Source organism: Nothoprocta perdicaria, unplaced genomic scaffold (genome assembly GCF_003342845.1).
Source record: "Nothoprocta perdicaria isolate Ctin4 unplaced genomic scaffold, notPer1 scaffold_451, whole genome shotgun sequence".
Taxonomy (NCBI): domain Eukaryota; kingdom Metazoa; phylum Chordata; class Aves; order Tinamiformes; family Tinamidae; genus Nothoprocta; species Nothoprocta perdicaria.
The window spans coordinates 201871-213232 of NW_020455701.1; the positions used below are offsets into that span (position 1 = coordinate 201871).

Consider the following 11362-nt stretch of genomic DNA (forward strand, 5'->3'; position numbering starts at 1 on the left):
TTCCCACGGGATCGAGGTGTCGTCAGCGGCGCCGGGAGCCGCGTTGCGCGGCCACGCGGGCCTGCGCTCCCCGCGGCGCTCCCACTCCTTCCCCGCGGCTCCTGCGAGCCGGCCGGGATGAACGGCGCCTTCGGGGACTGCCCTGTTGAGGACGAAACCCCCGTTAGCTCCGCGAGCACGTTGAGGCTCGGGAGCTCCGTGCSGCGTGGGCTCCGCACGTTGCAGCGCGGAGGCTCCGAGCTCAGCTAGGACCAGTGTTTGCATCCCGGCTTTTCCCTGCGAGTTTCCTCCCRTCTCTGGCTTCCAAGCGCAAAGCTCTTTCCTCCTAAGTGAACTTGGGAACGCGCTCGCTGAGACAGCAGTGCCGATCTTATTGGCAGGTGTTAATCCCACCTCGTTACACAGTCAGGAGGAGACGTCCGTGTTCGTGCGCGCAGGGAATACAGCCGCAGAAATGGGAATTAGGAAAGACCTAGTTTGTTTCCATTGGCTGATAAGGATTGCTCCCTTCTCCATAGGGCTCTGCCCTGTATTAAATCACAGGGAGTTGGGCTTTCCCTGGAAAAAAAAAATGATTTTTCTTTTTTTATTCCCCRTTAATACATCAGACGTGTTCAGTAATTGGTGAATGAGCTGGCATGTGCATGAGCTGCTCCTGTTGAAGTTCTGYGGGAGCGTCCATTCCTTGTGCTGTTTCCATAGGGAACGTGTTGTCTGAAATATTTGGGTTTCTCTTTTTGGGTCCTTTCCTGAAAAGTGCACTGTTTTTGTTTTCCAGTTCAAAGAAGAGATTTCCAGACGGTTTAAAGCCAAACAAGATCAGCTGGTTCTGATCTTTGCGGGGAAGATCTTGAAGGACGGAGACACTTTGAATCAACATGGGATCAAGGATGGGCTCACTGTGCATTTGGTCATTAAGACTCCACAGAAGTAAGAAACGGTGCCGTGGGGGCGAGGGGGGACGTGCTGGATTTGGGGCATTTGGGAGCGGTAACGGAGATCTGGCCGGAGGAGTCCTTGAGGTTCCCACACCCGTCACTGCTTCCCATGTGGTTGGGATCTGTCACTTGGCCCGTCTTTCCCTGCTTTAACTCAGTTCCCGTTGAATTTGGAAGTACCTCAGGGGGCTGGGTCTTCTCTAATACAGTTCTAGGCACTGAAAGCRCACGCGGAGGGGAGCGTGGTAATGCTGCAGGAGCCTGTGCACGTGATGCTCTAATAACGACGGGCCTTTGGCGGGAGCCGCGTTCCCGCTGAGGCCACGGTGAACTGGAAACCAGCACCCGGTTCTTCTGCTGGTTCTTGCCACGCGCTCTGCTCTGGAGCTCGCTGCCTCGCAGCGACTGCCGGCGCGTGCGAGGAGCGCGTTATCCGAGGGGCAGACAGAGCAGCGCCGCTTCCTCGCTGTCCGCGGAGGGAGACTCCGTGCGGACGCGTCCAGCTTTGCGCGCGGGGGAGCTCTGACCTTGTCACTGCCCGGACCCGGCAGCGTTTGCTAGCGGGTGCCGCCCGGCGTCGCCCCCGTCCAGCTTCCAGCTCCGACACAACTGGTGTCGGGGCCGCGCAGCCCCTCCTGAGGAAGGGGGGCACCCTTGACAGCGCTGAAAAGATGGTGCAGGRTGAAGCTTTTCCCAAATCCTGCCAAGCGGAGGCGGCAGCGTTAACAGTGGCCGCGGTTTGGAGGTGGCCGCGTCCGGCTGGTGCTGCAGTGCCCCTTGCAGCAGGTTCGTGGGCTCCCCGCCGCAGCCTGACCTTGCTGCCCCGGTCGAGATTCACCGGCCTTTTTTCAGCCTTTCTTTCACGAGAGCAAGCGTGAACATTGCCGGCTCCGGCGTGAGGCCCCTTGCCTGGGTTCTGCATCTCCATCCAGCCCGAGAGGCTGGTGCCGCTTCTCCCCAGCAAACCTGTGGGTACCTGGGGCCCCTTCCCCAACGTGAACGAGAAGGCTGCCCTGGGTTCTTGTTTTACTCTCTGGTAGCCATCAATAAGCGCTCACTGAGGACCTTGCAGCCTCTTCCTGTGCACAGAGAAACCAAGCGACCTCTCTGCAGCTTCCTCCTTCCCTTCCTTTTCGTTCAGCTTCCCCCTTGCTTTATTTCCCCRCGTGCCCGGCCCCCTTGGGGGCTTTCACTTGACTTTCAGCAGCAGTCAGTTGAATCTGGGAAATGGATAGAGGGTCTTCAGGTTAGATGTGTTTATTTTTAAGTCATGGAGTAACAGTGAAAGAAGAAAGGGAGTTAGAAACGGGAACCATTTTGGGCAAACAAATAGTTTTGGTTATTTGTTGGTGGCATATGTGTATTTTCTGTTTAATTTGGAGGGAGTAAAGTGGACTTTGTGGGCTAGTTCCTAAGTGCTTGCACAGGATTATCACTGCAGTGGCTGCAGAGGCTTCCGAGTATCTTTAAACGTGTGGGTGTCGGGTCCTGGGTGCTGGAGAGGAGCTGTGATGTCCAAGGGCCTGCTGAGGTGTTGGTGCTGATTCTGCTGGTTCTGTGAATGGTTTGTAGCCTCGTAGCACAGGTGACACTACTGCTCCGTGCCTCAGTTTCCCCCTCTCTAGAACGGAGCTAATTCTTTCGTCCCCCGGGAGCACCGTTAGTAATAGTCGGTGCATGGGAGGAATTGCAGAAAAGCAGCTTCTTGCTTTCCCCGTGCAGTAGCCCTGCTCTAACCTCCTGCGGTTTCTGTGGGATTCTGTGGGTTTCAGCAGGAGGATTTTCCTGTTTGGAGCGAGCTCGTTGCTCAAGGATATGGCTGGGGTAAATAGTTCAGTGCAACTCAAGAGCCGGCTGCAATTCAGAGTAAGACCAGTCAAGCCACTTGGTGCAGGCCAGGATGAAATGTCAGGGCTGTTAYGCATCGGGATGGGAGGCTGATATTCCAACACATGGAAGGCATCTGGAAAACACAGCTGTGAATCCGTGCAGACTGTAACAGCTCCTGCTGGAACCGCTGGCTTGATGGGAGACTTTGGCGTGGGGGCGCAGTCCTGTGCTCCCTCAGAGCACACTCTGCTTAACTTACYCGAATCTCAGGAATTTAATGATTTTTTTTCTTCTTGCAGAGTCCAGGATCCTACAGCTGCTGCTTCTGCCCCCACTGCTGCTTCTGCCCCTGCTGCCACCCCTGCGTCTCCTGCTGCCCCGTCCCAGCCTTCCACGTCCGGCAGTGCCGGCTCGGACACGGGCGGCAGCAGGCGGAGCAGCGGCTCAGGGACCATGGCGGGGACTGGAGACGGGGCCCCCAATAGCGCTGCATCCATCCTTTGTAAGTGACGGCCCTGCCCCAYGGCCCTGCCCCACAGCCCTGCCCCACGGAAGAATTTCCTAGGAGTAGAGCAAGGAGCTGGGGCTCTTGGCTCTTGTAGTTGTCCCTGTGCCTTGCCGTGGACTTTGCACGAGGCACGTCTTTGCCGTGCCTCAGTTTCCCTGCTCAGGGTAACTCAAATCCCTTGCTTTGCATGTGTGGGATGCCCTCCCACAGAGCCGAGTGCTGTGGGAATAGGGAGCCCGCAGCTCGGCGCACATACAGCAGCTGAGGCGCTCGTCCCCTTTCTGCAGCTGCCAACAGTTCCTGACTCGCATCTCTCCCCCGTGTTCTTTCTTCTCCAGCTGGTTTTGGTGGCATCACTGGGCTGGGCAACCTTGGCATGGGCTCCGCCAACTTCATGGAGCTCCAGCAGCAGATGCAGCGGCAGCTGATGTCCAACCCGGAGATGCTCTCGCAGATCATGGAGAACCCCTTGGTGCAGAACATGATGTCCAACCCCGACCTCATGAGACAGATGATCATGGCCAATCCCCAGATGCAGCAGCTCATGGAGCGGAATCCGGAGATAAGCCACATGCTCAATAACCCCGAGCTCATGCGGCAGGTGAGTCAGCAAAGCTGGCACCCAAGGCCTGTCTCAAGCACAACTAGGAGCATCTCTGCACTCGCCTCAGGTCTCGTCTCAAAAGGCAGGGTGTAAATTCCAGATCCAGTGAGTTGGGCGATGTTTCTGCTGTGAGCTTCCCCCCAAACAGATGGTGCTCTCCAGTTACATGAGTAGTTACGGATTGCAAGCACGTGGGCTGAGTAATATCTCCCTTCCAGGACTACTGAATCCATCATGTGTTGGGCAAAAGTGATGCTGAGATATTCCCATTGTGCTGCCTGCAAGGCTACTCTGTTCTGATGAGGCATGGCTGCAAAACCAGTTGTGGTGAAGTGAAGCTGCTGCAGAAGCTCTTTGTTCCCGTTTCTCTTTGTAGATTGTTAAATTAAAGTCTGCGGGGCTATATGAACAATGTCTTGCGATGTATTACCAGTGGAGAACGCTGGTCATGGCCTGGGATCCGTGAAAACTCAATTTTGTCTCTGGTCCGAGGCCGGAAAGACCCCGTTTCCTAGAGAACTATCTGTAAGACACCAAGCCTGTCAGAAGGGGAGCACAGGGCAAGAGTGCAAGCTAATGTTCTAACCAGCCACTGCCAGGACTCTGCTCTCCCCAGAGAGCCTGGTCAGGAGCTGCTTCCAGGCCCTTGTCCAGTGAGAACAGTTCCTATCTGCTTCTCAGTTCCGTTCCTTAGGACTGTGTCAGTTGTRCCCCAAATCTCAGACCTGCTGGACTAAACCACAGATGATCCGTACGTCAGCAGCTCTGTGGATTGGCTCTGGATGTTCCTTGTGCAGGGGTTACCYGTCTGGAGATGGTGAATTACTGGGTGCTCCTGAAAGAGGAAGCATCCAAACTCTTCTACCTTCTCTGTTCTTGAATGTACTGCCTCAACTTTGAGTGGGAACATATGGGTGTTAAATGTTTGGATGTCCTGATACTGCTTAGAAACGAAACACTCTTGTCCAGCTGAGCTGAGGTTGTGAAGGAGGAGAGCACAGCAAGGATGGGAGGAGCCAGGATCCCTGGGCTCTCTCTGCCTGGATAAATGATCTCTGTGCTCGCCGGCTGCAAAACGGGTTTAATTATGCTCTTTCTTCTGGGAGCCAGGATTTAACTCCTTCAGTGCTCAACTGGATCAGTCGAGTGTGCACAGACTTAAACTTTCCGCGTTTCCCTCTTTCTCCCAGACCATGGAATTGGCTCGTAACCCCGCCATGATGCAGGAAATGATGCGGAACCAGGACCGGGCTCTGAGCAACCTGGAGAGCATCCCGGGAGGATACAACGCGCTGCGCCGTATGTACACGGACATCCAGGAGCCCATGTTCAGCGCGGCCAGGGAGCAGGTACGGCCGCAGCTCCGCGCTGGCAGCGGGCAGGGCGACGCTCCGCGCTTGCCTCTTCCCGTCGAGCCCTTTGTCCCCTCCCTTTCCAGGCCGCTAGCGGGGGCCGTTGTGCTGTGCACCAGTCGTTGGCCTTTATTGCAAGGCCTGGTTTATGTGGGCAGAGAGCTGCGCTTGCTGCCTGGGCTCCCTGGGCCCGGCTGTTCACGGGAGCCGGCGCCTTGGCGCTGCAGCGGGCCGGGATCCCGCTGGCTCGGAGCGCGGAGGAGCGAGCACGGATTCAGGACTGTGGCCGCCGCGGGGCCTGGCCTCTTTCTGAATGTGATGCACTGAGGGTTGCAGGTTTCTCGGGAGGCAGATTATGGCACGTGTTTAGCAAACGCTGAATGTGGTGGGCTGGGCTTTAGCTCATGCCGTGCTCRGCTTAGTCTGATGCTCTCCTTTAGGACTGACTGATTAAGCTTGATTCTTTTTTTTTTTCTTCCCTCTAGTTTGGCAACAATCCGTTCTCTTCCTTGGCGGGGAATTCTGACAGCTCGAGCTCCCAGCCTTTGCGGACGGAAAACCGGGAGCCGCTGCCRAACCCCTGGAGCCCCACGCCCCCCGCCTCCCAAAGCCAGGCGCCCAGCAGCGAAGGGAGCGCGGGCTCGGCAGCTCCCCAGAGCACCCCGACTGTATCCAACCCCTTCGGGCTGAACGCTGCTAACCTCGGGGCTGGTGCGTAYGCAGGAGGGGACTCGGGGCCGGCCACATCCCAGACCTCCCTGCAGGGAGGCTCCCTGTCTGGGACTGTTCTCTGGACGGGTGGCTCTATCCCAGTYGTGAGTGAGAAAGGGTTCCTCATTGTGTGCCCGCCTGGGGGTCACTGTGGGAACCCGGAGAGGTCCCTGTAGCCCTTGAGAGGACAGGAGGTGGCARGCAGAGCTGCACACAGCTGTGTGCTGCTGCCAGTGAAGTCACTGCAGCTCTGCGTCGTGTTGCATTGCAGGCCCTGCAGCAGGGCTCAGTGCAAGGGGGTTATTTGCTTTTCCCTTCCTCTTACAGGCATGTTTAACAGCCCGGAGATGCAAGGACTCCTGCAGCAGATTTCGGAAAACCCTCAGCTCATGCAGAACATGATCTCTGCGCCTTATATGCGGAGCATGATGCAAACTCTTGCCCAGAACCCAGACTTTGCAGCACAGGTAAAAGTTGCAGCGTGTCTGCTACCCTCAGACCGACCTCGAGCGCAACACCCGCGAGGCCAGCCTGCTTCCGCAGCTGCACAGGTTTCTCTCTGCAGGAAGCTGAGAGTTGAGTGAATAGGCAGTTGGGTTGTGTTTCTCAGTAGCTTGAAGGGCAGCCCTGAGCCCTAGGGCTTCAAACATTCTCTGTCGCAGTAGATGCCCAAAGAAAAGGCAGTGGCTTTCAGAGGGATGTGGGAATGGCCCTCCCTTCGCCTGTGGGCGGTAGCCCCTGTTCAGCCCTGTTGCCAGGACCTGAGCCTGAGCTGTCTCGCTGAGCCCCTGTTAACAGGGCAGTCAGCTGAAAGCGCAGGGAGGGAGTCATGGGCACGTGTGACTTGCTCTTCGTGGTCTGGGTGCCGAGGGTTTAACACCCTCTGACCCTGCCTACGTGTGCTGTCTCTTGCTAGATCATGGTAAATGTCCCCCTCTTTGCTGGGAATCCACAGCTTCAAGAACAGCTCCGCCTTCAGCTCCCTGTCTTCCTGCAGCAGGTAAAGGCCCCTGTCTGGCCCTGTGCTGCCCCCCGAGCCCCCTTGGTCCCCCGTAGGAAGGGGAGCAGCTCGGCCGCGTGGTCGAGCGCACTAGGAAGCGTGTGGGTCTGGGTGGTTTGGGCTGCAGAGAAAGGGGCTTCCAAAGGGGAGAGAGAAAGCAAGAGCTTGTTTAGACAAAGAATCTAAATTGCCTGAAGATGAACTTTAAATGAGACTAGTTAAGCTATGCGAAACCCCAGTGTGGACAGTAATGCATTTACAAAAATTAAGACAGCTAATTGCACTAGCGCGGCTGCTTCGTTCAAATAAATCAAATCAAATCCCTCTAGCTGTGCGGGCGCGTGCACCCGGCTCTGCTGTGATTCACCCAGCTCATCTGGGAGGTCTGCTCTCCACTTGGTGCAGGTAGCTCCGTGTAGACGAGCCCGTTTGCTTTCCTCCRCAGATGCAGAACCCGGACTCCCTCTCCATCCTCACCAACCCTCGCGCCATGCAGGCGCTCCTGCAGATCCAGCAGGGACTCCAGACGCTGCAAACGGAGGCCCCAGGACTAGTGCCAAGGTAGCCAGGGCTTCTGCGGGCAGAAGCGACGCGCTTGGTACCGGGAGGCAGRCGAGCTGCTGATTCAGAGCTCCTCTGCCCTGGGAATTTGCGTGTGTGCCTGCAGGCCTCCGAGCTCTAATTAGCACTGTGTGCTTGTTTGAATGTAGTGCGAGAAGTCCTTGACCCTTTCTGCAAATGAAAAGGAAAAAGGGGTTGAAAAATGTTTGGTCCTCCCCCCCGCCGCTTCCCCTAAACGATCTCTTGCCTGTGGTATTTGGCGTCGCCTCACTCAAGAATTTTATCTCTGGGGAGAAGTACGAGATGCAGAGCTGCGAGGCTGGGTGGGTACGTCGGGGCGGCCGCCGGGCTCGGCCCTGAGCACAGCCTGCTTCTCTCTGCAGCCTCGGTTCCTTCGGCATGCCTCGAATGCCCCCGTCCTCTACAGGAGGAAGCACAATCCCGGAGAACCCCGTTCCCTCTGCTTCGACGCCGGCCAGTGCCTCTCCAGCCGGGGGTGGTAACCCTCAACAGCAGCTCATGCAGCAGATGATCCAGCTCCTGGCTGGAGGAAGCTCTCAAGTAGGTACCGCGTGCCCTGGGGCAGCTCGGGGCTGAACCGCACGCCCTTCTCATCCCCCCCTACCCTAGGGCTGTGGCTCCCCAACAGGGCTTTCCCGGCTACAGGGATTTCTGCTAAATTGCCCTGCTTYGGTGTCTCGGGATGGCTGGTTCTCTGGGGAGCAGAGAGACCTTTTGCACAGGCTTGAACTTAAAGGGTTGCAGGGACAGATAAGTGCTGGGGATCCTCCTCCCAGCTCCGCTGTCACCTGAGGTACTGAATTTGGGCTAGAGCTCGGTGGAGTGGCCCTCACATCCCAAAGAGAGCCTGGAGGGTTTCAGCATTGTGCAAATTCATGTGGGGTCCCTGCTCAGCCACCCTTACCGACCCTGCCCGCTGGGCCAGCAGGCACTGCAGCCCCTGTCTCAGCTCTTCCTTCCTTGCCCCGTGGCAGGCGCAGAGTCCTGAAGTGCGATTCCAACAGCAGCTGGAGCAGCTGAACGCCATGGGCTTCATCAACCGCGAGGCCAACCTGCAGGCGCTCATCGCCACCGGCGGGGACATCAACGCAGCTATTGAGAGACTGCTGGGCTCCCAGCCTTCCTAAGCTCTTGCCATGCTGCCCCACAGAYGTCAGCACACGCATCCATACACATGCACAGGGGGACCTTTCGAGAAAGCCCACCATCATTTTCATATCTGACAGCTGTCCATGTATTTAAAACAAAACAAAAAAAAAAAGATACAGCTTAACCCCTGATCTTCCTACTAAGTTAAGATTTCATGTTGAAATGCTCTTTAACTGGCTTGTATGTGGATTCCAGTTCTCATCGTGGCCACAGAGACTTCAGATGTGTATTTTTTCCTAAATATGCCCTCTGTCTCAGACACTCTTCTTCTCTCTAGATGGTAGAGGCGATTCTTCTAGTTACTTAACAGAATGATTGTGTTTTGAGTAGCTTGATTTTAACTGTACATGATTCCCTCCCCTAGACCTCGTTCCAGGCAAATATTTAAAATTGAAGCCAAGTTGGTTTTGGTTACTTCTCCCAGCATCTTATTGGGAATGGATCAAAAGAAAAATTGAAGTGACTTGGAAATTTCTGATGTCCTTTGTCTTGATATTTCCCTTGGATGAGCTGAGCCCGTGTCCCCCGCACACAGGTGCGTGCCCAATTTCCTGCTTAAAGGGTTGATGCGCATGAAAAATACATTTACCTCTGGCCTTGTTGTGCTGTGGGGATGGTGTAGGAGCCTTTAGGATGCCTTTAGGCGTCAGGCTTGCTGTTCTTGAACCTGAGGTTGAAAGTGCTGTGCAGAAGGAAGTGCTTGAAAGGGGGATTTTCACACACGGAATCCAGTCTCTGCAGTGGCGTTAGGGGGGTGACTCTTGTGCTCAGCAGACTCGCTTACGAAAGGGTAAAAGCAAAAGGAGAAACCGAGTTAACAGAGCTCTTCTCTCCACTGGAAAATGTTGCAGTTCTCATGTTCGGCCCCGTCCAGCCCCCGCATCGCTCGCTCTCCACCTCTTCTCCCCCCATTTTGCTGTGTTTGAATGTCACTGTTCCCCAGGAACCCTTCCCCAGGACCAGCAGGGTGACACTTTCCCCGGAGCCTGCGTGGCTGTGTAATTTGCATACCATTTTTATCAAAGAAAAATAAATGCGCACAACCATCCGTCTTCCTGCGCTCCATGTATCTTCCTTGATTGCTGCATTTAGGCTGATTGAGGTCCCCTCCTCACCTGCCATTAATTAGTCCTGTCCCAATTCCACCACCCACTTCCTTCCTGGGGACGATGGGAACCCTTGGGCAACCTGCCCGATTTTGGGGGCTTCCTTCCCTTTTTGACATTTTAGTAGAAAGAAACGCTCTTGGGCAGCGTCTGGGACTAACCTGGGCTGGTTTAGGAGCTTCCTTGGCCTTAAGCGCATCCGAGCGGCTGTAGGATAAACTGAGACTGGGTGAGCGCTAATGGCTGAGGGTGGAGGGGGATTTGCGGCCAGCTTTTCCACAGGGAACACTGTGCTTGCCAGGAGCTGCTGCCTTGGTGTGTCCTGGCCAGGGATCTCCTTGGCTTTGCTTTGGGAACGCCAGGAAGGTGGTTACCAGGCTCTCGCATCCCGGTGCTCACCAGCTCTGTCCAGCCTTTGCTCCAAAGCCGGCGAGGAAGGGAGCTTTCCCGTGCAACCCTAAGCCCCTCCGGAGAGCTTTCCCTAATCCCTTCTCTGCAACCCCCTTTTTAGAGGCACAATTGCACTTTCTACCCAACGCGGCCCTCTCTCCCAGAGGACCTGCCCCAAGGTGCTTCTTACCGGCGCTTTCCTTGTGCTTTTTCTCCGGTAAACAGAATTAATTCCCTTAAAATGCAATGGAAGGAGCAATTTCCTCAGCAGGTAGCGATGAATCCGGCTGATTGACGTGGAGTGATTTCTCCCGTGAAGGGCCTTGTTTGCGCTTTGCAGTTGTGCTTTGCAGACCTGCCAGCAGCACGCTGGGGCTACGGTGACAATGCTTTGAGTTTATCCCTGATAAACACGAGCGAGGCGCGCAACAGGCATGGGTGCTGCGCAGTGGCAGAGGGTGCTGCTGTTGCAGGGTGCTGCTGTTGCAGGCTTTAAACACGCGGCTGCAGTTTGGCAATGCACCACGGCCAGGGCCTGTGCGATCCCCCGCGCAGCAAATCCGGAGCGGGTTTGCACAGGTAACGCAGGGCCCAGCGCACAGTTCCCGTGCACAGCACGTGTTGGTGCACATGCGTGTGCATGCAGTGCAGGGCCAGCAGGCTGCACAGCTGCATGCAGTGCACAGCTGCCAGCTCGTGTGTGCAATGCCGTGCGGAGCTGCTTGGGGATGTGTATGTGCAGCCCGTGAGCGCCTGCAGGAAGGAAACACACGGCTGGCAGCGTGCAAAGGTGCAGGTGGGTATGCACGTGCAACCGTGCAGAGGTGTGGGGTGCAACTGCATGCATAGGTGTGTGTGCAGCCCCTTGCAGAGGAACGGCTGTGCATAGGTGTGTGCAGCCCATGCATATTTGCAGCTGTGCATAGGTTTGTGTGCACCCCATCAATAGGAGCAGCTCTGTATAGGTGCATGCACCCCATCCACAGGAGCGGCTGTGTATAGGTTTGTGTGCACCCCATCCATAGGAGCGGCTCTGTAAAGGTGTGTGCACCCCATCCATAGGAGCGGCTCTGTATTGGTTTGTGTACACCCATCCATAGGAGCGGCTGTGTACAGGTTTGTGTACACCCCATCCATAGGAGCGGCTGTGTACAGGTTTGTGTACACCCCATCCATAGGAGCGGCTCTCTAT

General features: G+C 56.0%; 2 protein-coding genes across 2 annotated transcripts in view; one reads left to right on the forward strand and one right to left on the reverse strand.

Annotated features, from left to right (window-relative positions):
* Positions 1–264, reverse strand: part of LAMTOR2 (late endosomal/lysosomal adaptor, MAPK and MTOR activator 2) — a 3674-nt gene extending 3410 nt beyond the window's left edge. The window contains exon 1 of the mRNA XM_026046656.1: positions 253–264. Within this exon, the coding sequence (XP_025902441.1) occupies positions 253–264 (12 nt within the window). The remainder of the gene's footprint in view (positions 1–252) is intronic.
* Positions 265–454: 190 nt separating this feature from the next.
* UBQLN4 (ubiquilin 4) lies at positions 455–9348 on the forward strand. Its single transcript, XM_026046658.1, is given in 12 exon segments — positions 455–479; positions 703–764; positions 767–930; positions 3068–3270; positions 3615–3877; positions 5071–5229; positions 5718–5943; positions 6271–6410; positions 6860–6943; positions 7389–7504; positions 7888–8065; positions 8500–9348. Coding segments are annotated over 12 exon segments (1773 nt in total). The 3' UTR covers positions 8653–9348.
* Positions 9349–11362: the final 2014 nt, after the last annotated feature.